The sequence below is a fragment of the Protomyctophum parallelum genome (genome assembly GCF_964188405.1).
Source record: "Protomyctophum parallelum genome assembly, chromosome: 21".
NCBI classification, from domain to species: Eukaryota; Metazoa; Chordata; class Actinopteri; order Myctophiformes; family Myctophidae; genus Protomyctophum; species Protomyctophum parallelum.
Window position 1 is genome coordinate 36,654,125 of NC_139713.1, and position 27,088 is coordinate 36,681,212.

The 27,088-nt window shown below is 42.5% G+C and overlaps 2 protein-coding genes across 7 annotated transcripts in view; both read left to right on the forward strand.

Annotated features, from left to right (window-relative positions):
• Nucleotides 1-6,986, forward strand: part of LOC310879189 (uncharacterized protein) — a 131,276-nt gene extending 124,290 nt beyond the window's left edge. The window contains exons 52-61 of the mRNA XM_083793650.1: nt 144-197; nt 331-366; nt 492-509; nt 1,218-1,253; nt 1,345-1,371; nt 1,527-1,580; nt 1,840-2,008; nt 2,260-2,369; nt 2,560-2,784; nt 3,223-6,986. Coding sequence (XP_083649776.1) covers nt 144-197; nt 331-366; nt 492-509; nt 1,218-1,253; nt 1,345-1,371; nt 1,527-1,580; nt 1,840-2,008; nt 2,260-2,369; nt 2,560-2,784; nt 3,223-3,369 — 876 coding nt within the window. The 3' untranslated portion in view covers nt 3,370-6,986. The remainder of the gene's footprint in view (nt 1-143; nt 198-330; nt 367-491; nt 510-1,217; nt 1,254-1,344; nt 1,372-1,526; nt 1,581-1,839; nt 2,009-2,259; nt 2,370-2,559; nt 2,785-3,222) is intronic.
• A 1,094-nt stretch (nt 6,987-8,080) lies between these two features.
• cdk5rap2 (CDK5 regulatory subunit associated protein 2) overlaps nt 8,081-27,088 on the forward strand; it is a 59,199-nt gene continuing 40,191 nt past the window's right edge. For 5 of the 6 annotated variants that reach the window (XM_083793744.1, XM_083793740.1, XM_083793741.1 and 2 more), the window contains exons 1-16: nt 8,081-8,269; nt 11,001-11,056; nt 13,025-13,089; nt 14,166-14,276; nt 14,363-14,439; nt 15,393-15,516; nt 16,766-16,938; nt 17,682-17,829; nt 18,539-18,592; nt 21,957-22,076; nt 22,425-22,544; nt 23,486-23,582; nt 24,428-24,696; nt 25,563-25,733; nt 26,244-26,358; nt 26,448-26,581. In XM_083793744.1, coding sequence (XP_083649870.1) covers nt 8,217-8,269; nt 11,001-11,056; nt 13,025-13,089; nt 14,166-14,276; nt 14,363-14,439; nt 15,393-15,516; nt 16,766-16,938; nt 17,682-17,829; nt 18,539-18,592; nt 21,957-22,076; nt 22,425-22,544; nt 23,486-23,582; nt 24,428-24,696; nt 25,563-25,733; nt 26,244-26,358; nt 26,448-26,581 — 1,887 coding nt within the window. In that variant the 5' untranslated portion in view covers nt 8,081-8,216. The remainder of the gene's footprint in view (nt 8,270-11,000; nt 11,057-13,024; nt 13,090-14,165; nt 14,277-14,362; nt 14,440-15,392; nt 15,517-16,765; nt 16,939-17,681; nt 17,830-18,538; nt 18,593-21,956; nt 22,077-22,424; nt 22,545-23,485; nt 23,583-24,427; nt 24,697-25,562; nt 25,734-26,243; nt 26,359-26,447; nt 26,582-27,088) is intronic. The other variant, XM_083793742.1, reaches the window with a different exon arrangement.

Sequence of the window (27,088 nt, forward strand, 5' to 3'; positions counted from 1 at the left end):
TTAGTTTTAGTCATCGTAGCTTAGTTTTTATTTGGTTTTCGTCAGTGAAAAAAGGTAGTCGACGAACATTTCTCGCCATAGCTTTAGTCGACGAAGTCAACACTGCTCTCATGAATGCCCCCTCTCCTTTTGATCCTGTGTAGGGCAGAGGAGGAGTGGTTGGTCCTGTGGGGATAATCGGTCCACATGGAAGTGCGGTATGTATTGTAGATGCTGAGAGAAACATCTTTCATTCTTCATTCAGCGCAATGTGAAGCCCAATCGTGTGCACTGTTGAAGTCATATAAATTCACTGCTGTGAATATGTCTGACAAATAAATGTCTTTACAGGGTCCTAGGGGAGATAAGGGTAGTCGAGGAGAGACTGTGAGTCTTCTACACATCTTTGCTCACAGAAATTGTTAATTACAATCATTATCAATCGTTATGTTATTGGAACTATTGCATGGGATGTAATGGCTAACTGTTTCCCCTTATTTTTCTCTGAACAGGGATTTCAAGGACCAAGGGTATGTTTGAAATCCATTATTCATCAGTATTAACCACTTAAGCCCTATATTCGTCATATCACAAATGATAAATGGGGGGCTGTGGCTCAGGAGGTAGAGCAGGTCGTCCAATGATCCGTGGGTCGGTGGCTCGAATCCAGTCTCCTACCGTCCACATGTCGAAGTGTCCTTGGGCAAGACACCGAACCCCACATTGCCTCCAATGAGTCGGTCTTTTCTAGCTTGCCACCACTGGTGTGTGAATGTGGGAAGTGAGGACGCTGGCATCGATTGTTCACTGCTTCACCTCCCAATGTATGAATGAATGAACCATTGTAAAGTGCTTTGAGCACTTGGAAAAGTGCTATAAAAATGCAATCCATTATTATTATTATTATTATTAAAACTGCACTGAGAGATTTTGTTTGTGAATGGCATTAGAGAATAAAGATCACACCTGTGTCAAGTGAGGGGCGCTCTTATCATACATAATTTCATTCTGGCCAATCACAATTTGCGTCCTCACTTCTCCGTCTTCACTTTTCTGCCTATCTTCAATGTGTACTTTCAGCCAATCACAAGCCAATGTTTGTGTCCACACAGACCCGGAAAGCTGCGCATAGGAGGGGCTAGCGCCCCTCAAAAATAAATAGACTAGTGAAAAGTATGAAAAAAACACTGATATATCCTAATATAATAATCAATGTATTGATTTAATTCTCTTAATAGGGACGTCCTGGACCCCGTGGACCACCTGGCCCCCCTGTGAGTATCTCCAATATTTAGCCAATATTTGAAACAAGTATCTAAATATATAATAATCTAATAACTGGTGTAATTCTTTCCCTTCTCCCAGGGTCCACCAGCTGTACCTCCTTCATTTGTAAGATATTTTGTAATAAATCCATGTTTTTCTTCAATGCAATGTGTTGTGAGCTTCTAGAGTTATCTCTATTTCGGAAATGTTGGAATTTGGGAGATTTTGTTATTGTAAAAAGTTTGATCTCTATGAACGGAAATGTGTTTATTTTGATGCAGATGGAGGACGGTCTTCATTTGTTTGTGGATTCATACACCCCACTCAGGGCTGAGGTGAGTGGTATCATTCACTTTTCTGCTTTGATCTTCAATATGTACTTTGCTCAGTCAATCAAATCATCGCTATGGGGTAATCAGTCAATTACAAGCTAATGTTTGTGTTCACACACTCAGACCCACAAAGTTTGTGCGGAAGATATTATTCCGTAAAAGGTCCATAGACTCATGGGGGGGGGCACACACAAAGCCAACTGTGGTGACCCTCAAAAACTAACACATTCTCTATTATTTCTATCTCCTCTCCTCGCTACAGAATAAGCCAGTTATGGATCTGCCTATGCTGGACCAGGGCACAGAGATCTTTAAGACCCTCCACTACCTCAGTAACCTGATCCAGAGCCTGAAGAACCCGCTGGGTACGAGGGACAACCCCGCCCGCATCTGCAGGGACCTCCACAGCTGTGAACAGAAGATGAACGATGGTAAGGGCGTGTGTGTGTGTGTGTGTGTGTGTGTGTGTGTGTGTGTGTGTGTGTGTGTGTGTGTGTGTGTGTGTGTGTGTGTGTGTGTGTGTGTGTGTGTGTGTGTGTGTGTGTGTGTGTGTGTGTGTGTGTGTGTGTGTGTGTGTGTGTGTGTGTGTGAGTGAGTGAACAAGCATGTCTGTCTGTTGATCTGTTGGCTTGTTTTTTATGTACAGTATGAATGCCATTTGATTCATTTCCGTCTTTCTCAGGCACTTATTGGATTGACCCCAACCTGGGCTGCTCTTCAGATATGATAGAAGTCTCCTGCAACTTCGATGGAGGGGGACAGACCTGCCTGAAGCCAATTACAGTATCCAAGGTAGCTCTACAAATCATGTCAATCTAATAAAGATAATAATACAATGGAAATTAAAATAGTTCATTTGAGTCTTTCTCAACCACCACAGATTTTGTTTTTAATAATAGAAACATTGACACTTTTACCGGAGCACTTTTTCCACCACTGCTAATCAACACTGTTGTTGTGGTTCTGTTTGATTGTCGAGCAGCCAGCTATCAGCGTCGGCCGCGTCCAGATGACCTTCCTGCACCTACTGAGCTCCGAGGCAGTGCAACACGTCACCGTCCACTGCCTGAACGTCCCTGTGTGGAGGTCCGCTGAGGACCAGCCACCTTCCCAGGGGGGCCGGGCTGTGAGCTTCAAGAGCTGGAATGGAGAGATGATTGAAGCTGGAGGAGAGCTTGAACCGGACGTCATAGAAGACACCTGCTGGGTAGGATCCACATGCACTGCTTCATATCAAGGCCCATTATTTATTCTGCATTTGAGCCACGGACCACCATTTGACGAGATTTAGCCTCTCAGACCACTGATGGTGAAACCATATGAGATAGCAGGCGTTTATGAAAAAGATAGTCTAATTGTTTAGACTTACTTTTAGACTTATTAATGCAGATGTTTAACAATAATGTAACTCTTGAGAGTGTAAAATGAAACCCTCAAGAGTTAAATATCTACAAGGGTCCATTTATTTACCAACTGTAGGCCTACCTCATTTAGCTGGGGACCACCTGGAACCCTCAAGGACCACTGGTTTTACGTGTCGATGTGTTGTAATTTTCCTTCCTGTTATATTTCACGGTTTGCATTATATATTATAGAAGCTTACACTACTGATGTATGGTGTATGTATGGTGTTACTCTGTTTCAGATGAAGGATGGACGCTGGCACCAGACCCATTTCGTGTTCCGCTCTCTGGACCCCACCCTGCTCCCTGTGGTCGACATCTACAACCTCCCAGAGACTGCTTCTGGGTCCCATTACCACCTGGAGGTGGGCCCTGTGTGCTTCCTGTAACGGTCCCTTGGCGAGGGTCCTCTGTGTGTCCTAGGGAAGGACTGTCACTGTCGGAGCAGTCCCCCCCCCCCCCCCCAAGCACTGTCCAGGAGGGACCTTGGCCTTCCTTTTTAAACCCCCCCAACTAACCCCCTCCCCCCACCTCCCATTGGACTGCAGAAACAGAGGGAGGAGGAGCAGGGAGCAGAGGGAGGAGGGATAGGGGGCATGGAGAAGAGCTTGAGGAACAGCAGAGGAGCTTTCGCACTAATAGCTTCTCGAAATGGAAACAAGCTTGTTGAAGCTCTTCAGGAAGGATGTTCTCGTACATCAAGCCATGAATCAGTGCCTGCTTGGAGATAAGAGGCTCTATATCGTTGTATCTCTCTGGAACAATGCTAAGTGAAGGGAGACTAAGGCTAAGTCAACATTGCAAGTAAAGAATAAAATAAATTAAAATAAAACAGTGGACCTTATAGTAACTTATTGTATGTACTGTATACTGTCAATACACAGTAACATCCTGAGTGTTAATTGAACTCTGAGAGTATACAAATGCATGCATTTTCGAACTCTCAGAGTTAAATTAACACCCAGGTCTTTATTGTGTACTGTGTACTTTTAGAAAATAGAGATGCCCATTTTGTCAAAAGAGAAGAATTAAAGTAATTGGGAGAAGATAAATGTAGATATATGTATGCTTATGCCTTAACTTTTCTACATGTATATCTTATGTAAAGAGATAATCTTCAAGTGCAATAGAAAATGAGAAGATAATTTTATATTCTAATGTGTTGGATAATATTGAAAGCTATTCAGGGGTGCCTTTTTGTGCCTTTGGTACTTGTCTGCTCTCACTCTCCCATGTGGAGTTTGTACAGATCTGTGTTCATTAACCACTTAAGCCCTATTACAAAATAAAATAAAATACAAAATATAGCAGATCTACAAGCTCACAAGGCATTGCATTGCAGTGCCTTGTGACCTGGTAGATCTGCTTCTTTTTATTCTTTGACATATTTTTTAAACATTTGAAAATTCTTCAAAGAAATGTTAAAGGTTTTGGAACATTTTTGGAAGATTTCCAGCTGTAATGACATGCCCAGAATAGGGAGGCCAGGGTGAAAGTGGTTAAAGCACATTTTGATTGACTATTTGTCCATATAGGAGAATGTCTCCTAATGTATGGATGAACCAATGGCAGCCAGTCAACTCTTCATCAAATAGTATTACACTACAAAATGATAGACACTATTCACTTACATTGAGTGACTCGCTACCTTAAATACCTATTATCTCCGCCAGGTCAAAGGAAAAGGTGGAGATTATGTTTTATCTCATGTTTGTGTGTTTGTCTGTCCTGGGCTAATCTTGCAAACCGCCAGACGGATCAGCATCAAATGTTTTGTGCATGCTTGCCACTAGGCGAAAGAAGCAATTCCACACATTCTCTTTCACATATCGTGTATATATTTTTGAGATTTTTAACTTTAATTTAATACGTCAAATGGGGTTGGATTGGACTGAAACCTTTCTGAAATATGGAGTCGATTTATCATAGATCAGATGTCCGTTTGGGCCAAATATGGAGTTACACCTGGCCTGGCGGAGCTATAGCGCACCACTGAGTGCATCTTTCTAGTTCTTTCTCATACATTAAATGGGGTCAACTGGATGCCACTGGCCCTTATGTAGAATTTCAGTGGTTTTTAAGGTGAGAGAACAATCATTGTACTAATCAATCTATAAGTTCAACCATAGTTTCTGCGATTATGGACCTCCAACCCTTAATAGTAAGTTATATTCATTTCTCTGCCACTTCAGAGGTTACAAATTCAAGCCTGGACTCTCTCCCACAAGAGGGATGTGTCTCGGGGGGGAAACCTAGCCTCGCGTAGCGATACTAATATCACTGCGTGGATATTAGTCTCGTTCCTCTTAGTATTCGATTTTTCCCTGCAATGTCCCGCCCCATATTTGCATACTGGGCCCTGGTTGGTTATAGCCTGGTTCCGGACAAATCTGGTTGGCTCGTCACCACTTTGGCCATGAAGTCCTCCCACAATTGAGAGGTGCCAGACTTAATCTGATATCAATATGCATGGAAAAGGCAGATGGAGGCTGGCTATGCGAGGCTAGTGGAAACCAGCACTCTACACTGCAAAGTCCTCAGTGTTACACTCTCGGGGTTGCATTACCAAAAGGATCCATTTGTTCCCCTGGTGGTCTCCGGACCCGATGTTGAGCAAGAGTGGAGTGTACATGTTACAGTAGATGTACAGTTGAGTATATGTACAGTAGATGCAATGATTCTCCAGAGGAGAATAGAGCCACAGGAGAGAGTGATTCTAGCATAGTCTCCAAATACATCTCTCACATCGCATCCCATCCTCTCTCTTACTGTACATACAGTACAGTATGGTGCTAAATATCTAAACGGAGGTGCTAAGTATCTAAATGGAGGTGCTAACCAAGTGATCTAAATACACCACTCTGCCAAAGCTCTCTGGTAGTCATAGTGCATGCAAATAGCTACAAAATCCACATAGGCATGATATGTTGTCATAATCCATGCATAATGCACCCATATGGCAATATTTCATCCCAAAACATGCTTTACTTTTGAGTAGTCAGAGATCTTTTGTTTATTCAAACCAAATGTTGTATACTGCAAGTAATGAGGATGTCTTTGTTAAGGGAACATATTTTAGAGATAAAGTTATTAAAACAAAAACAAGTTTCTCGATCCTCTTGTATCTTTTATAAATTACAGGGTTTAAAATATGTTTTAAAGTAATTGTCCTCATTCTCTGTACAAAGCTCCCTACAGCTGTATGTAATATTTTGAGAAATACAACTAAATATCTTTAATTAAAAACAAAACAAAAAAATGCAATTCTGTTCCTGTAGTTGAACACAGATGTGTGTATAATTGTGCAAGCTGTAGTTTCTCCACTGTACTGTACTGTATATACAGTGGATCCCCTCTTGCTAATTTAATGTTATTTAATGTTTGCCAATGAGCAAGGTTCTGTATGTCTACGCAATACATGTTCTGGTGACTTTATATATCAGTTTGCCCAACTGGTCTTGGAGTTTATAGATTTTCTTTTTTATTATTATTTTACGTGTACATTTTGGGCTCCAGAGAACAAAATTGTTGCAATTTGTATGTCTGTCTTTTATTTTTTTATTTTTGTTTTTTTCCTCTATGATAATCAACTATGTACTGTACCAGAACGTTGTTCTATGCTATAACTTGTGTTTTAAAGAAAATTATGCCAATATGTGAAAGTTCTCATTTATTTTATTTTTTATTTTTTTGCTTTTTTTCCCCCACTCTTTTTTTTTCCTTTTTGGAAATCCATTGCAGACATTAAAATGAGCTAAGAATACCTCACATTTTACATATGACTGGGAGCATACATGATCTGGTGTCTTTATCAATAAAACCTCAGCCAAATACATCTTGAAACTCTGAACACCAGCTCTGGTGCCTTCATACTACACATGTCTTTTACCCTTTCAATTTGTCAATGTTCAGTTGTTCAATAAATACTTTGAATCTGTGTGTGTGTGTGCACCGTCAATTTGAAACATTTGGAACATTTTGAATACCAATAAAAAGATTTTCTTTATTCTGCTGCTCAAGTGTCCACTGGGGGGCGTCATTGTGTTGTATTTTATAGCAAACCTATGATTAGCTGTTTGCTCAAGCAGGCAGTGGCGTAAAGCAGTTTGCATTTGCAACCAGTGGTCCTTGAGGGTTCCAGGTGTTCCACAGCTAAATGATGGAGAGTTGGTAACTAACCAAATGGACCCTTATAGATCTTTAACTCTTGAGAGCGTAAAATGTAACTAAATGGACCCGTAAGAGTTATATTTTTGTTAAACATCTGTATTACTTAATTTACAACAATTAGATAATGTAGAAGAATGTTTGATCAACGTTTGCCTGTTGTCTCTTATTGTGGACAAATTCTTATCCAACGACAATATATTCTAAGTTTTGGGTATGAGAGGCTAAATGTCATCAAATGGACGTCCGTGGCTCAAATGCCAAATTGAAAACCACTGGTGTATAAGTAATAGCTAATATTAATATGTTATGTATTTTCTGATTTTCTCGCACGCACGTACACACACACACACACACGCACACGCACGCACACACACGCACACACACACACACACACACACACACACACACACACACACACACACACACACACACACACACACACACACACACACACACACAACACTGACATATACATTTTGTTTTAAGTTTTGACTAATCGTTTTGTACCAGTTCCCACCCCGCTCGCAGTTTCAACTCGGTAGGTCCCATAGTCCAGAGGCTTTTGTCAGTTGGCTGTCAAAGTCAAACTAGAGTTCCGTCAAGTAAATAGTCTCTTAAAAGATTTCACAAAGAAAATATTGTCATACGTCATACTTTAATAATCCTTGATAATCCTATTAATCCATGGAATATACAGGCACACACACACACACACACACACACACACACACAGGCCACATTTCTCAGTTGCAGACAGTCAAAGTCCACTTAACTCCACTAAGTAGTCAAAGTAGCTTTTCAGACGAAAATGTTCCCTGACAACCAGCTAGCCAATCACAGCGAGACCGTCCCTCGCGGCTATGGGGTGTAGAATCTACCCTAACGTCCACATTGGTGACGTCTTCATATCATGATGGCGGTAGTGTGTGAACTGTTTTGAATTGTGTGTGTGTGTGTGTGTGTGTGTGTGTCCGTTGCTTTTATTATTACCATTACGTGCAGAGCCTCGCTCGTACAATGATGTATTGTTATTATAGATAGGACCCAAAGCAGATCAAATCTAGTGATGGATTCCGTGGTGGGGGACGACCCGACGCTCCCCGTTGACATCAACGGAAGGTAATGTCAAGAAAGAGGGAGCTATAGCTAACGAGCTAACGTTAGCATGATCCACTTCACGTTATTATTATGTGTTTATTATGTTTTATCGGCACATGTAACGCTACGCTGCACGTTACGTGGAGTCGAGCGCTGTTTAGCCACGTACAATTTAGCGTACGTATTTTGGGCATGTATTGGCACATGTGAAAGAGTTGTCAAACTATATTTTGTATGTAAAAATAGCACATTTATAAGCTCACAACATCCGGGAATGGATGTGAGCTTGTACATTTCATCATATATGTGTCTATGTCTATGTTTAGTGTCTCCCAGGCTGTGGTCTACATTATGTTAGCCTTAGATTAAGAGTAACTAACTATAGATGTAACTATAATCGATACGAGAGACCTAACATTCTGTGTAACGTTGTAACTGTGTAACTGTCACTGCATGATTAGTGATTACATGGATTTACAACTTGTTGTTAGTGTTGCATCAATACTAGTAGTGTGGATATAGGGCTGTCTGACACACTTACATCTCTGCTAGATGTAGTAATAGTTATTGTTATTGTAATTGTTATTATTGCTAGGTTAGGTTTAATTGTCATGCTTGCTTGTCAAAATCGCTCAAAGAGGAAGTCGACAGAGGATCTTTCAGTGAGTGGGCTTGAAAATGTGTAGACATAGTCCCAGGGCTAGTTTATTTTTTATGAATATTTTTTTGCTTGCTTAACAATGAGGTTAATGTTATTTTGAATCATTAAGTATTTGCTCTGCATTATTATTATTATTAATAATAATGTATAATGTGGTTGTCTGTATAGCATCTCTGTGTATGTGTTAGTGTCTTAACCACTGAATAAGTGACCATGGGTAGGGCCTACTGTATGTTTAAAGGTTGTTTCCAGGTGGTAACCACTGAATAAGTGACCATGGGTAGGGCGTACTGTATGTTTAAAGGTTGTTTCCACTGAATAAGTGACCATGGGTAGGGCCTACTGTATGTTTAAAGGTTGTTTCCACTGAATAAGTGACCATGGGTAGGGCCTACTGTATGTTTAAAGGTTGTTTCCACTGACCATGGGTAGGGCCTACTGTATGTTTAAAGGTTGTTTCCAGGTGGTAAGCGAGCGTGCTACCACAGTAATCCAAGATGTAAGTGATATGTGTGGTGGTGTGGATTACTTATTTTGTCATTTTTAATCTCATTTCAAATTCTTGTGCTTAACTCTATTTAGAGCATATTTGGATGCTCGATGGATGTTATTTATCGTTCATAATACTACTACTATTGTGTTCTGCTGCCCTGATGTTTGTACCTGGCATTTGGACACAATTGAGAAGAGGAAGTTACATTTGAAAGTCTGACAGCGTTTTCACAGAGTGCTTTTGTTTAAAGATATGTTTTGGGCTTTTTCTGCCTTTATTTGATAGTGTACAGTAAACTGAAAGAAAATGGGAGGAGTGACACAACATAAAGGTCGTTGGGGACTTGGGATCTGGAGTCGAACCCGCGACTCAGGCTGGATTAGCAGCCTAGATGCCCGGACCGCTAGCCGGGCGAAGGTCTTCACTGAGTGCTTAACATTAGTTTTTAGTTACAAAACAGTTGACTGACAAACCTGATTGAGACACCACCACACTGACATGTTTCTCTTGCTGACTTAAGCAATTCTTTCTGCTGAAACTAGCTGTAGATGTGTCACCTCTAGTTTCTCAAACTTTCTCTGTAGTACTGTTGCATTGAACTGCTACCCTTTCAGATGAGGTTCATGCCTGGCTTCATTGCCTGGCTGCAATAGCTTGATGCAGAGTAGAGACAAATCATGGCCTTCGCTGTATGCCAAGGCCTATTGTAAGTTAAGCAGACAAAGTGAAAGTATTGTATTGCTGCCTGTTAGTGAGAACGTCATGGTGAGGAAATTGTATGGTTATTATGAGAGACTTGGAAAGTGATTCCTTTTCATTTTAAAAATGTCTCTATTACTGTAACAAATATGGAAAGGCAACTTCTGCTAAATAGAACATTATAGAACCCACAATGACATGCCCAAAATAGGGATACCGGGTTTAAAGTGTATAAAAATGCTAACATTGATAGTTGCTTGCTGCCATTTGTTATGGTCCAGAGACAGATGCGTGTTTATCATCTTGTTTAAAGCATTGTGTTTTGTGTTAGTGATGCTACTGTTGCTTCTGTATGATCAGAACTACAGTGCTGTGTTTGTTTATTACCCAACGCTCTCTGCATCCACTGGCTGCTCTGTTCTCTCTCTTCTGTGTCAGGCAGCACATCGCAAGGCTGCCACTGACACACGCTCGCAGCCTCGCACACACGCACACACACGCCTAGGTAAACAGCGGAGCAGGCAAAAGGGAGACAGGCAGTGTCAGAGTGAACGTAAATGAAGCAGAGAGTAATTCTCCAGCTATTTATAGTGTGTCCTTAGGGCTAAGAGGAACTGGCCAGTGTGAGTAATGCATAAACATCAGACATAATGTGTGTTGGATGTTGTATAGTAAGTAACTAACGTTTTGGAGGCAGAGAACATTGGACAATCTAGGGACAGAATACGGCTTTGCTTGAGTTGAGTGGTTGTTATTTTAGTTAGTTGATTGTAGTGCATGCTGGCTTGGTGGTACTAGTACAATGAAAATGTTACTTATGTTTAGTTTCACTGCATTTCAAGGTATAATTGATTTGGCTGTGTTCCTTTCCTATGCTAATGGAATAATCTTTCCCCCAGCTGCAGACTAACGGACTCCATAGGTTCTGGAGAGTATTCCATGGACAGCATGACAGGTACAGTACAGGCTTTCTTTTGTTCTCTCTCTTCTTCCTTTTTGTTCATGTTCTCTCATGTTTTCTCTCTCCATCTCTCTTGACATATCTCCCCCGTGTTTTAATTAAGGTGATCTGTTGCTGGGTTTTGCTCGTTTCACTAAGAGGTGATGAGGCATGTGGCGCGGTGGGTGTAGCAGTAGCTGCTGATCTAGTTTCACTCTCATTCATAGTCAAGGTCTTACGTGTGCCAACAATATACAGTATACATATACCTGTGTAATTATAAAAAATAAAATAAAACGGAAAAAGTGGATAAGAATTAAGAAAGTGGAAAATCGGGTTAGTATAATGGATTTCCTTTGGACTGTCTGTCTAACAAAAACACAGATAAGGCTTGTCAATTCCAGAGTTATTGATATAACTCCTGCGCTGCTCCACTTAAATACACTCGCACGGTTGCTTAGATTAACAATTACTCCAATATAATGGAAACAAGAAATGCATTATTCCCATGGATGAGAGATTTTATGAATGATGGTAAACAAACCAAAAACAACATTCTAAGCGTGAAATTCTACTACCTCATGGTATGAATGCGTAGTGAAAAAAAAATGAAAATGAATGATCAAGATAATAATGTATTAATATGAATGTGGGATATTAGGATAGGGATAAATCACAGGAAATGGTTCGACAATTAGCAACACAATTCTGCCATTAAAAAAATCATATCCATCCGTCTGTCTTACCACATCTCCATTTTACCTGACCTCCCACAGTATAGGAATTATAGGCCAAGACCATCAATTCTCGCAGTATTTTGATTTACACTATTGTAGATATTGTAAAATTTGAAGCATTTTCACAGTTTTATTTGTCAGCAGCAAGCATACAGAACAACACCTATTAATAATCTTGAATGTATACATATTAGCTGTTGGTTTTATTGTTGTTCACTTTGCTCTGGTCAAACTGTAGCAGCAGAGAAATGATGATTATATCGTTGCTTTCGGGTAGAAACTATCTCCATATAACTACTACCATTGATCAGATTTACTACTATGTTTGGGATGATCCCAAAATTCAGGGTACGTTTAGTAGGCTATGTACTGTAGCTTAGTCATGTTACAGTTCAGTGTGTTTTCATTATATAGCAGAGGATAAATGAAAACAATAGCATAAACACTGTATATTCATGTTTAGGTTTTCGGCTGTAGTTATTCATATTGTTAGCTCATAATTATGAGCGTGTCGAATGTCGATTGGATATTTTCAGCAAAGGCTTTGCCCATAATAACAGAAATACACTAGCAGCAGTAGCATATAGCCCTGAGGCCGGCCGGGTCTCCGGTCAACCATATGGGGTTCAAGTGGTTAATCATTATACAGAATAGGGATGTTAAGGAACATAGTGAAGGAACATGACTTGTCTTGACCCCAATATGAAATTAAATTGATCTAGAGATTTGTGGCATAGCATTGCATCATGAGTCATGACACAAAGAGGACTATTGTAGTGATGAGAGTGATCAGTGCAGCTAGTTGACATAAACAAGATATAAAATCAGTGGTATTGTGATGGATTGCGAGTCAGGCTGTCTGTCAGTAGTGAGGAATTAGCGTCGTGAAATGTGCTGCTGACTTATTTAGAGTGTTATATGAGAGGCAGTCGGTTGGCTCACTGACCTGAACCGCTCTGAATAGGGCAGCACTCCAACTGTTCTCTTCACCTCTGATCCTCCTTGCAGAGAAAAACATGTCTGTTCTCCCTCTAACATCGTCAGGAGGGTTTAGGTCTTTGAGTAGGTCTGTGTGTACTGTGTAATCTGTGTATGCACATTGGAAAGAGAGAGGGAGTTATTGCTTTAAGCAGGGGCTACTTAGCAACCCCAAATTGCAGATCGGCTATTTCCGTTGTGTGACACCGGCACCCAACAAAGTATACAGTACTGTTAAATCAAGCCTGACACTCTCCTTACTTTACAGCTCCATCCTTCCCAGAAAAGATGTCACCCATCAAAGCTGTCACCACCATGAAGGACTATGAAAATGTGAGTGATTCATAAAAATTAAAACATCTTTTCTACTGGTTAATAATGCATTCCTTTTGTGTGCAACATCAGTCTCTCCAAAAATGAGCAGCCTAGCCATTTATGGAGATTTAGCATTGTAGGGGAAGAGAAAGGTGGCTCTGAGCCTGAATTTCAGCATTTCACTGTGACTGGTATGCACACTCAGATTTCCTTCTATTGCTGCACGGCTGGCTGGCTGGCTGGCTATATGAATGATTAGAGGTTTGTAGAAGTGGTCCAGACCCCCCCTCCCCCTCCCCCTCCCCCCAGTACCAGATGTATGCTGTTATAGGCCTGGAGCACAATGATGCACAGTCTGCTGAACGGAGCCCAGTGTGTCATGCACACACACACACACACACACACACACACACACACACACACACACACACACACACACACACACACACACACACACACACGAGAGATGCACACTCGCACGATGCACACTCGCATAACCATTCCTTCCATCTGTAGTAGCACACATAAGCCTTTTCGTTGTCCTATTAAGCACTTTCAACCTGGCGTCCCTATTTTGGGGCGAACATTTTCAAAGATAAAAATAAATAATGGAAATAAATGATGAAAATGAATTTGCTGATCTGCAAGCTCATACGTGTTAATCGTCTCTAGGAGACGGATTAAAACCGGAAATTAAGGGGAAAAGTCTGTCTCCGTCCGTTTCGATGTACCGGTAAATAGACCGGTATCTTGGATTGTTTTCCACATTGCGTTTTTGGTCAAAACAAGCTTTATTCATGGCCCATAACTAAAGAACCGATCACGATCACGGTTACAAAATGTATTTTCCGGGAGAAAGAAAATGACTTTACACAGCGTTTATTTACTTCCGGTTCAGGTCTCGGGACCCAATGGACCTTCAAAATAAGGGTCTTCAATGAAAGAACGCTGGCGGTGTTGAAAGAGTTAATTCATTTATACCTGGCAGTCAATGTTTTGAGAAACATAAAGAATGATGTGGATAACAATAGGCTTTGCAAAAATCACGAAGCAAACATGTATTTGGAATTTACCTGCATCTTGATTAATCACAGCAAATCACAGCTCTGAAGAAGGAAAACTTCAACCTGAAACTGCGCATTTACTTCATGGAGGACCGCAGGCAGCAGAAATGCGACGACTCCACTGAGGACATCTACAAAACGGTCTGTTTTAGGCTCTTAGTCTCGTTAAAATGTAAATGGAACTGTCGTAGCAGTTGTGTGTTAACATACTGATAATTGTTTCTTAGAACATTGAGCTGAAAGTAGAGCTGGAATCCATGAAGAGAGACCTGGCAGAGAAACAGGAACTGCTCGTGTCTGCATCGTAAGTATGACCCACTGTAAACCCTAAGGTATATACAGGGGGATTGTTCCTTTAACTGTGTTGGCGGGCTGAGGTGCGGACGAGGAGTATTATGGGATATCTTGTGTTTACTTTCTGTTCTGGTGGGAAGGGAAGAGGTCGCGCTATTCAGAGGAAGAGAGATATTATTTTGTTTGTTTACTACGGAGACTCGATGCAAAATTAGAACCCTGGCTGATCACGTTTGTCCTTTTATTATAATTTTTGTTTATTAAATCACCAGTTCTGCAACACGGACTCCTTTTTCTTTACAGCATAGAACGAAAGCATAAGGATTATTCCGGAGAGGAGAGACACGGTGGTTATACCACTTCTGTAACCACCCCAATTTGAGTCGTTATGCACATTCCCAGTGTCTCCCCTCACATTGTGTAATCACTATCATTGATAACCCCTGTAGTTGGTCATGTGGCTGGTGAGTCGTGGCGACTTCACTGGGAGGACTTAAAGTCTAAATTGATTTGAAGTAACTCTTGTCAATTAACTCCTTGATGCCATGAATGTGAAAATGATATTGATTTGATTATGCACAAGTAGCCATAGATGAGAACACGAGATCTGATAAAAGAGCATTAATCCAGAATGAACAGAATCTGTCGCTAGCCACCGCTTGCTTCCATGGTAGAAACGGCAGAAATCACAAATCCTCTGTGCAGTGCACGTGCGCACATGCTGTCTTTAGTGGTTTTAGGGCTCATAATGGGATAAAGTACGATGTTCAGAGCTTAATAAAACATTAATTTGAGGCTTATGGCACTGTATTTCATATTATATAGTATTTAGTGCCTTCTGGTATCTCTCTAACGATAGTCAACAGCATGTTCAAGATCATGGAGAAGTACAGATGTCATCGAGTCAAAAAGATGAAAACATGCAGAAGAACTAACATTGACCATTTGTTTGCACGTTGCAAGGAAAGCGTTGGAGAGTCTTGCTGGTCGAGAGGCAGGAGATCCCCAGCGTTGGAGAGATCAGTACCACAGAGAGATGGCTGCCCTCCGGGACACGTTCAACAAGAAGATAGGTGACCTACAACAGGTGAGGATTCAAGGCTGAATGAATCTGATGCACCATTAACATAATAACCGTCAAGACCCGAGGCCCAATCTACAAATGTCTTAAAAACGTAATGCCTTAGGGGCACGGTGGCACAGTTGGTAGTGCTGTCGCCTCACAGCTAGAAGGTCCTGGGTTCGATTCCCGCTCGGGACGCTGTGGGTGCTGGCGGCGTGTTTCCTCCTCCGCGTCATCAGTGCCCATACCCGAAGGCGGGGTTGGCGAAAGGGCCTTTCTGTGTGGAGTTTGCATGTTCTCGCCGTGTCCCCTAGGGTAGGTACCCTCACAAAAAACATGCAGTAATCCTGGTCACTAAACTGCCTCCCCCTGGCCAGCCGGGGCGCCTGATGGAGGGGAAAGGAACTGGTTGGAATAACGTGTTCCTTCCATGCGCTACGTCCAACCAGGGAAACTCCCCCCTGTCAGGCCTTTGAGCTAAAATCTAAAATGACACAGATGTCTTCCCAATGCTGGCATCGCTATTTTGGACATGTCAGACTAATGAGACTATATAGGCGAAAACTCTCAAAAATAACCCATGTATATCATTACTGTTGTACAAAAACCTGGTATCTCCATATTTCCTCTTTTTTCATACGACAGTGTCAGTAATGAAACAAGCCAATCTGCTATGCTATTTCGTTTTTTCTTTTATCTGCAATCTTGACAAACATGCCCAAAATCGGTACAGCAGGTTGGAAGTGACTGTCTGTGTGGGTTTTTTAAATTATTTAACCATTGAAAAGTAAGAGCCTGTCATTAAGTAATAACTGTATAGGATCCATCCTGCCTATTTTCACACCCACTCAGACTTTATATTTATATAGAGATGATCAACTTCAAAGCAGAGAAGGGGCACTGCTCAAAGGGTGAAAGACCATGACAGCTATGTGAAAGACGGCTGCGAAAACTGATCAAATCGATGCAATATTCGGCGGCAGTGTGCAAACGTGATTGACATTACGTGAGGTCGATTATTTCTTCCCGTGCTCCGACATTCGCTCCGATACTCGTCCCGAAAAACACTGATGGTTTCCGCCCAACATCGATGATATGCTTAATGTATTTGCGTAATGCGGCGGTTTTGTGAAGATCAAATAGCAGATCAACAAGCTCACAACATGACACAATGATGAGACACGTTGTGATTTGTGAACTAACGCAAACAATCACCAAGTTTCACCACTGTTTTCATGAGTAGTTTCATTTAGTCTTTGCTTTTCTCTGGCAGCAACTGCAAACGGCAGAGCAGGAGGTTGAGAAGATGGCCGCCATCGCTGAGCAGGGGAAAGTGAAGAACATGAACATGGAGAAGCAGCTCCTGGCTCTGGGTGTATCTGGTACTCTCAGTCTTGCCCCGAGCATAGACCGCGATGTCCAGCAGGCCCTGCAGGACAAAGACAAGTAAGACCACAGGACACCCCATGTACCTTAACCCAGGCATTCTGACCTGAGATCAGATTCTAAAAATGTCTTCTACATCCTGACAGTTTTCTGAAAAAGCTATGTTTCTATGTCAGTGGTTCTTCGATTTTTCAAAAATAGCAGACCTACAAGCTCGTAGCGCGCCACTCGGTGGGTTCCCGCCCAAATTGGGTTAAAGGCCTGTTGATAGTCATACAGAAAGGTTTGAAACGTTGACGTCAGGTTGAAAGCGGTTAAATGCACTGGTTCTCAATGTCATGTGCGGGGACCACCAGGGGTCCAAATCGACCTTTACGGATCCTTTTTTTGGGGTTTTTGGTTTTTGGCTTTTTGCCTTTATTGATAGTTTCAAGTGAAGATACAGTAGACAGGAAAGAAGGAGAGAGAAAAGGGGAGAGACATGCAGCAAAGGTCGTCATGAACGGGACTTGAACACACAACGCGGGCCAGAGCCTATACTGTATGTGGCATGCGCCTTGACCACTAGGCCAGCAGGCCCCCGACCTTTACAGATCTGTAACTCAAGAGAGAGAGAGTGCAAATGGAATCAAATCATTTGCTACAAATTAACAATCTTTGTACACTCTCAGAGTTAAATTAACACTGAGGGTTTTACAGTGTAGACTGGGGTCCCAGAGATAACAAAATGTCAGACTGGGGGTCCTTGAAAAGAACTGTTGAGAATCACTAGTTAATGAAGCTCCTTTTTTTGTTTACCCCAGTATCATCGAGCAGCTCAGGATCTCTTTAAAAAAGCAGCAAGTTAGGATGGAACAGAAGCATAGTGTTGATCAGGGCACCGATGCACCATCCTCTGATCATGTCCGACAACTCTCCACTCTGGTTGCTGAGAAAGACCAGGAACTCCAGGTACGTACATCATTTAGCTTCTGTTTTAGACTATTCCAATCTGAGTGTTGAAATTGTCAACAACTCAACTCACCATGTCATTAGACGAGTTGGCACGATGCACTTTCTGACAGTTGCAGCCATAGCTGAGTGGGTAAATAGTTAGGATGGCTAACACATGTGTATGTGGCTATGCAAATGTACTGTAGAAAATATCCCAACAACATTATTATTATAATTATTATTTCTACTGCAGTATACAAAGGCAAATATGTTGAATCGGGGCGGCAGTGCCTCAGGGGTAGAGTGACCGGATAGGAATCGCAAGGTTCCCAGTTCAAACCCGGGCTCCCCCAGAGTTAGTGTCGAAGTGTCCTTGAGCAAGACTCTGAACCCCTAATTGCGCCTGATGTGCAGGTTGGTGCCTTGTATGGTTTCCTCCAGCATCAGTGTGTGAATGGGTGTATGTAATGCACAATCTCTGTAAAGCGCCTTGGATAAAGGCACTATATAAACAAATGCACCGAATAATACGTTTGAAATATATTCAGACTGACTTATATATGGACATATTTATTTTCCTGTGTGTTATTGGCTTTGTCAAGCCAGACAAGGATGTCAGAGCAGATCTTTATCTATCCTGCAGTGGCCCGTGATTAATTGGGGCTGATACAGCTTTTATAGGATTTGATGTGTCTATTCCCCCCCCCCCCCCCCCCCCCCCCCACAGGCCCTGAGGGATAAGATGACCTGTGACGGGGACAAGACACAAAGGGACCATCAGGTAATTAATTATTCTTTTGTGTCATAATTTGATTGATACACTCTTGGCGCTGACCACACACAATAGTGATTTGCCCTAACCTAAATCTGTCTGACAATGCATTTTGTGTTCTGTAGAGCTAATGGGAGCTTCTTTTGTCGCTCTCTCTGCCATGTTGTCGGATGGGAACCCATTACGTAGGATTCTGGAGAAAAAAAAATGGTTGGAGGCATAGTGATTTATGCTGATTTACAGAGGGGTGAAAACAGCTGAAGCTGGTGACTGGGCTCTGGTCACACTGTTCACCTATTAAACCCTATACTGACCGAGTGATCCTATATATTGTTTGTGAAATGAATAGTAAGAAAGATAATCTACTCAAAATAGTAGCAAATTTCCTAAATGTTTTACTATTTTGGAAATGTTTGCCTAGGACGCCAGGTTGAAAGTGATTAAGACTGGATTACCAAACTGGTAGAATACAGTTGTGTTGAGAGCTATTTATGGTCGTCATCATCTGTGTTGTGGGGAGAAATCTGTTCAACCTGCCAATGTCTCTCATATTAGCAAATGCCATCTGTGTGGTAAACAGATGGCATTCACAAACATGTATGTGCTGGCTGTGAGGACCCAGTAAGTACAGTGTACGAGTGAGGTAAAGGGAGAAAATCCCCAAATAGAGAGGCCAAAGAGGGCCAGACAGCACTTGATTGTCTGGCCCTCTTCATCATCATCATTTTTCCACCGCGGTCGAGATCGTGGATTTTCACAATGCCACGCCAGACTTTCCGGTCCTTCATTGCCATCCCCAGTTCCTGCTTACTGATGCATGTGTCCCTAGCGATGACATCAGCAATGGCCCTCTTAACCCATTCTGACCGGGCACCCATTTTGGTGTTGGCATCATGTTATGCTTTAGCTATTGAAAAATAGCAGATCTACAAGCTCATATCGCGCCACCGAGTGGCGCGATACGAGCTTGTAGGTCTGCTATTTTTGAAAAATCGAAGAACGACTGACATTTTTTAGAATCTGATCTCAGGTCAGAATGGGTTCATCAGACCAGTGTGTGTCCGGCGGAAACCTCGTATGAATCTGATCTCAGGTCAGAATGGGTTAATCAGACCAGCGTGTGTCCGGCGGGAACCTCGTATGAATCTGATCTCAGGTCAGAATGGGTTAAGGTATCTCACCAGAAGAAAAGAAATCTAACTCAATCAACTCAATTGAGGGTCTGGCGTGATGACCTGAATGCACCAGGCAGGGTGAAGGCTGGCATGCTGCTGAATGAAGCTTCTGCACCACCTGCCCAGGATGGCAGATCATGGCACCTGAAGGGACATTTCACCGCTGGAAGAAACTCCAGACACTCAATGTTAATAGTATTTGTAGTAGATAACAGTGACACAATATGACATTTGCACCCTATGGCCAGAACAATAATCAAGTCAGTGTGTTTGACTAGGGTTCAGGAAGGAAGGAAGGAGTCCAGGAAGGAAGTGAGACCATATTTTCATGACACATTTTGCGTCACGACTAAAATATCTAAAAACACACCTTACACCCCAGGAATGTGTTTCTTGTCCTAAAAATCATTACAATAAAATCTTGTTGCAAAAGGGGTGAAGTGGCCCTTTAACCACTCGCAAAACAGTTTCATGATTTGTGATTGTAAAACAAATGAAAGATTTTGAACATTTGCCCTTCGGTTAACCGTCCGTGACTGGACCTCCATTCATGGGTAAACAAAACAATTCTGTCGCTTAATGTGGGTTTATAGGGGGATTATGGACACTGGCATCAGCCATAATAAAGATCACTGTAGCAGTTCCAGGGGATTTGGCCTGATTGAATGCATGAAAATGGAGTAGAAAAGAGGTGGGTGTGGGGATTATTACAGCTTATGGTGCTGTCCTTAGCCAGTACGAACTCAGTCCTTCTCCACTCACTCGCTGACGCATGCAGACAATATTATAATTTAGGCGGCTATTCCATGACTGACAGGGTGACCAGGAAACAGTGGACAGTTGGCATGTGAGAGGGGAGACTTTTTGGAACCTATTTTTTGTACTGTAAGTGGGTGGTCCAAGGAGATGAGGGAACCATGTCGCGTGTGTGGGGTTCGACTGATTGGCAGCCAGTGCCGCTGGATCTTCAGCTCGGCTGCCAAGAGGAAGCTGCAGGTGATCTTGTCCCATGTATTGGGCTGGGAAGTAACTCGTGATGGACGTGGAGAGTTCCTGTGTGGGAAGTGTGTGTATCAGTTGGACAAGGTGATGGACTGTGACGTTACCATCAGTTGGCTGCAAGACCAACATAACGCCCACGTCCAAAAGCTCCGGGCCGAAAAGAAACAATTGACAAATTGCCTCTTCCACTTGTACTACAAAAACAACCCGGTTTCAGGAACGGGAGATGGGGACTTGGTTTCTCTCCCATTGGCTGTGGGTCAGCTTGCCTCAGAAAGACAGCAGCAGCAGAAGGTAAATCGTATCAGAAGGTTCGTAAATCTGGACAGAATTGGGTTTAAGGGGACATTTCGAGGGTGTTCAGCACTCAGGAGTCAAAAGCGTGGATCGGGGCCGAGGCTGGGTGGCCCCGTGAAGACCCTTGGACTCCAAGCAGCACCCCACCATTCCCAGAGCACGTACCATTACCTGATCCACCGCAAGGGCACCATTATAAACCCTGCGTTCAAAGGCCACTCCACATCCCTGCAGCCTCTCAATCGAGGTTTAGCCTCCGACGCCCCGTCAGCCACTCAGACTTTACCCAAACGACAGCCCCGGGAGACCAGGAAGTGTGTGGCTAGAGACGGCGCCTCTAACGATCCAGGCAGAAACCTCCTCTGCAGCTCATCAAGACGACCCTCTGTGATCTCTGACCTGATTCAGTCGCTGCGCTGTGTCTCCAGACGGCGAATCTCTGCACCTCCTGAGAGCCGTATTCCTGTCCTGCGTTGGCCAGGTCCTCCTGAGCACATACCCACGAGCCGCCGCAACGTTCAGGCCAAGCTCAGACACAGAGCAGGAGAGTGGGAGTTCCTGGACCTGCATGATCTCACTGAGGAATTCGATGATGAACACTCTGATGTCAGAGTGGAGGTAGATTTATGAGAGGCAAACCCAACAGCCCATAATAGGTTTATTAGCTATGTGTCTTTGAACACTTTCATCCTGGCGTCTCGGCTTTGGACATGACGTTATAGGCAACATTCTTCTTTAAACCGTGTTGTGAGCTTGTAGATTGGCAGTTTTTATGCAACTCCATCGCACGACGGAAGTATACAATAGATTAAATTAAGTGATTCAACACGGAGTGGCAGGTATTATTGGAAAATGTATCTCTTTCTATGTGATTTGTGTGTTCTGTTTTTCCTGAAAAGCAGAGTGAGATCAGACGGTTGGAGTCCACCAGTAAGATGCTAAATGAAGAGCTCAACAAAATAAAAAGCACCAATGAGAATCTGATAACAACACTAGAGGAGGCACAGAGCCAGAGCAAGGTATTTGGAGGAAAATAGTCTTAACCCATTCTGACCTGAGATCAGATTCATACGAGTTTTCCACTGGACACACACTGGTCTGATTAACCCATTCTGACCCGAGATCAGATTCTAAAAATGTCAGTCGTTCTTCGATTTTTCAAAAAATAGCAGACCTACAAGCTCATATCGCGCCACTCGGTGGCGCGATATGAGCTTGTAGATCTGCTATTTTTAAATAGCTAAAGCATAACATGATGCTAACACCAAAACGGGTGCCCGGTCAGAATGGGTTAATTGAAATTGCTGCCATTGTCTAACTGTAATATTATTGTACATTTAAATCGTATACATTTCTGTATTAATCAGACGCTGTCTGGTAAGTTGGAGGAGAAGGAGAATGATCTCGGTTCAGAGAAGAAAAATGCTCTGAAACGGGATAAGACCATACAAGGGCTCACTCACGTCCTCAAAGAAAAGGAAAAAGAGGTGAGGATATTTTAATAATGGGAATATTAATCAATGTTTGGCCATTAACAGTAGGCTACATATGTAACCAATTACAGCCACAGTTGAATTGCCTGCAAGCTTTACTATGATAATTATGACATGATAATTCATCACTATCTGCCATGACCTCTTGCTGTGTTACATAATTCCATAAGCCTGAAGTCTTATTTAACCAATTAAGACCTGAGACCAGATTCTACAAAATGTCTTCTAAATCATGACGGTTTTCTGAAAAACCCATGTTTCATGTCAAGGACCCAAACATTATTTGTAATTGGCCACCGACCCCATCTGAAAAAAAGTTGTTCCCCCCCCCCCCCCCCCCCCAGATGCAAAGATATGAGTTAAAGACGTTCGCTGTAAAAGAATATATTCAAAGATTTGCACCCGTTTTCACAATCTTTCAAAAATAGCAGATCTACAAGCTCGTAGTGCGGCCCTCGGTGCTGCGCTATGAACTTGTAGATCTAAAGTTTAAATTATTTTGGCTGTAAGGTGACACAGATGCATCCTCAGATCTAATAATGGGTTAAATGAGTTGCGTGCACTGCCAGAGTTGTGCACAGAAAATAGCAGATCTACAAGCTCAAAATGCAATGCAATGTGATGCGCTGTGAGCTTGTAGGAATGCTATTTTCAGATGTGCGTCACGCTGCACAACCAAGTATAAATCACTTCAGGCATGAGGCCCCCCTCTCCAATCTGTAAACATCCCTTCTTCTTAATGTGCTGATGTTAGTTCACATACTGTACTTGCACTAATATATTTATACTTCATGTACAAGTGGATGCTCTTTATTGCACATTTATTATAAATATCTGTTTACTAAATAGTTTAGCAATTATCCACTACTTCCCTTTTTTATATTATTATTAAACCTTGAATCACACTAATCCATGAGCTTTGTGTGGTTCCACAGATCTCAGAGCTGTGTCATGAAATTGAGGACAGGGATGAAGCTCTGACCAAGGCCAGGGAGGCGGCACACAAAGCTCAGCTGCAGAAATACCAGGCCAGTCTATTACCTTTCAACCCTTTCAGGTTCTCCTGTTTCAAACCATGTACAGTTGCACACGATTATGAAATTATGAACGGTATCCGATCTCCCATTATTTGCAGGGTTATACTGTATCTGCCAATACCGATTTCTGATATTATACAGAGGACCACAATGGAAACAAGGCTAGACACTAGGGGCTTGGCCCAAAGCCTGTTCATAAAGTAGCCTATTCAATCAATCAATAAATATACTCTTTTTCCAAGTGTCTGTTTTCACTACTGAATGAGACGAGTACACAAATTATATGTAGAATTCAGCCATTGATGGCCACATTATTATTGCGTCAACAATATCTGTGAAAATAATCTGGATTATTTTGAGACCGATCCGATATGGCTGATTCCGATACCGCTAACCGATTATATTGTGCATCTCTATGACACAGCGATGTGTCATAGAGACACAACACACAACAGACCAGCTCAGTGGCCTTGTGGTTAGAGTGTCCGCCCTGAAACTGGGAGGTCGGGGGTTCGATCCCCGGCAGGGTCATACCAAAGACTGTAAAAATGGGACCCAGTGCCTCCCTGCTTGACACCCGAGCGCGGCGCACGCTGCAGCTCAGCGCTCCTTGGCTGCAGCTCAGCGCTCCTTGGCTGCAGCTCAGCGCTCCTTGGCTGCAGCTCAGCGCTCCTTGGCTGCGGCTCACCGCTCCAAGAGATGGGTCAAATGCGGAGAACAAATTTCACTGCGGTAACGTGTGTGACAAATCGTATGACTTTGACATTGATGTGTCACATTCACAGACACCTTGACAATATTTCATGATAAATAATATCCAATTCTTTTGAGCGCAGGGAGCAGAGGAGCAGCAGACGATGCTGATGGAGAACCAGAGCAGGCTGGCAGAGCTCCAGGGGGAGCACCACAACGCAACGATGTGGGCCCAGAAGCTGCAGCGCTCCCTGGCCAGGAGGGAGCAGGAGCTGGCTGACCTGCAGCAGAAGCTGCAGCGCTCCCTGGCCAGGAGGGAACAGGAGCTGCAGGACCTGCAGCAAGCCAAGGAGCAGCTGGAGTTGGAGCTGGAAGACCTTCAGCAGCTGAAGAAGAAAGGAGACAAAGCACTTAATGTAAGTCTGACGGCATTAAACCCATTTTGACCTGGGATCAGATTCTAAAAATGTCTTCTACATCCTGACAGTTTTCTGAAAAAGCTATGTTTCTATGTCAGTCGTTCTTCGATTTTTCAAAAATAGCAGACCTACAAGCTCGTAGTGCGCCACTCGGTGAGCTTGTAGATCTGCTATTTTTCAATAGCTAAAGCATAACATAATGCTAACACCAAAAGGGGTTCTCGCCCAAAATGGGTTAATTCCAGTGTACGTGTACTTGGCCAAGGGAGTGCTTTGACAAGTACTTTCAGATACAAAAGAAATAAGAAGACATATTTTCAACAGAACAAATGTCATTAAACAGCTTTAGTTATGTCATGATTAAATGATGGTTACTTAAAATCATATCTGCCAACATCAGGCTGTGATAAAGAGGGAGGTTCTCCCCTCGCCCCATATAACCCCACACTATAGATGAATATAAAGATAGAATAAAGGATGTGCAAATAAAAGGACAAATCTTTACTTCAATTAATTTGTTTAATTCATAGCTCATAATAAACTATGAAATACAAAAGGTCATCAAAAGTCTACATCTAAAATATACTCTTTTTCTGTTTTCACTACTGAATGAGACGAGTATACATGCGCGTCGTGCGCGCGGCAGAGAGAATATGGATGTCTTAGAGGGTTAACTGTTTAATCCGTTTTCAGCAGAAAGCGGACCAGGGTGTAGTGACTCAGTGAATCAGGCTGGGTAGTTTGTGCATGAAATCACCTATCGGGCCATGAGAAAGAGTTAAATATAACTAATATCCTGCAAGAATTGGGTGGTGTTTTCAGGTATGCTAAAATAATATCTAACTACATGTTGTTGTGTCCAGGACATGCAGAACCAGTTGAAGAAGCTGGGCGGGGAGATTGGGGAGGAGAAGAGTTCTCTGGAGCAGCATTACCAGGAACTTCTAGACCAGAACAAGAGAACTCTACAGGCCCAGGAGGTTACCATCCAGCGCCTGACCTCCAGTCTGACTGCAAAGGAACAGCAGTTGCAGGTGACATAACATGATAGATCGGTAGATATCGATGTGAAACATGACCTACCATATACCTGAACAAGCTTTTTCCTTGCTCATTTTATTAGCCTCAAGTGGCTCAGAGTGGAGGAGAGAGTATCACACGTTTAAATGTTTATGTTCCTAGTATTGTAAACAAGTTGGTACACAAATATCTATTGGTCAATTACTTTTCCAAAGTTAGTGATGTAGACAGTTATACCACCTTACCTCCATATACTGTACTTTGTACCGGCAGTTTCAAAAACATAATCGGAAATGACTCGTTTTATACTCTGTAGCAGTTATGAGTAATTGGCTTACTGGCTTAAACACATTTACACTCAAAGGACAACAATGGAAATAAGTTCTGGAGCTTTTTTGTGGTTTGGCAGATATGTACAGCAGTACCAGGTAAACTCCATTTTAATATAATTAGTATATTTATAGGGCTTTTAACATTGCGTTTCCCTTTCCTTTTTGTTTTTGTATTTATCTGTACATTTTCAGGAGTACATGAACCTGCTCAGAGACGTTGAGCACAGCAAGGTCCCAGGAGGAAACGATGTCGCGCTCTCCAAACTTCGGGAACGCTTGAAGGAGAAGGAGAAGGCTCTAGAGGCATGTCTGCACCTCACAGCTGTTATCCGTCCCATTGCCTCCCCCAAATAGCTTCTCTTTGATGCTGATGTTCCTCTGTTCTCCTACAGCAAGCTCTGGATGACAAGTTTGCTGCCATCGAGGAGAAGGACAACGAGATCCACCAGCTCCAGCTGTGTCTGAGGGAGAAGGAGAGAGACCTGGAGAGACTCAACAATCTGCTCTCTCACAATGAGGAAACCATCAATGTGAGCGGAGACCAGAATATTTCATATTTTCTTCAGTACAATGTATTAAGGGGGGCATTAAATATTGTGCAGGGAAATTTCACAATATAAAAACATGACTATCTATTGTCAAGATGAAATACTGTATTGTGATATCTGTGTGTTAGTGTGAAATGCAACATGGCATGGCGTTGCCATGAGTGCATCTCCACAGAAGCGTCACATTGATATAGCATCAAGATAAACTCCGCTGTACAATATCCAAGTGAGTGTTGTGTTGTACATTTAAGATTCCAGCAACTTGGACTCATGCACACAAACAAAACGCACACTAGCAGCAATTATTTCCTGTCAATAATCATATTGTATGTAGTAGTGTTTCAAAGTATGCAATTGCAATTTTAACCCAGATTCGTTTACACAGAATTGTTTCCCCTCTTAAAACAACTTTTTACAAAGCCGGTTTCGTCCCAAGTCTGACTTTATGTCACAAGGTCCAACTTCCTACCCATGCGTCTTCTCTGTCTT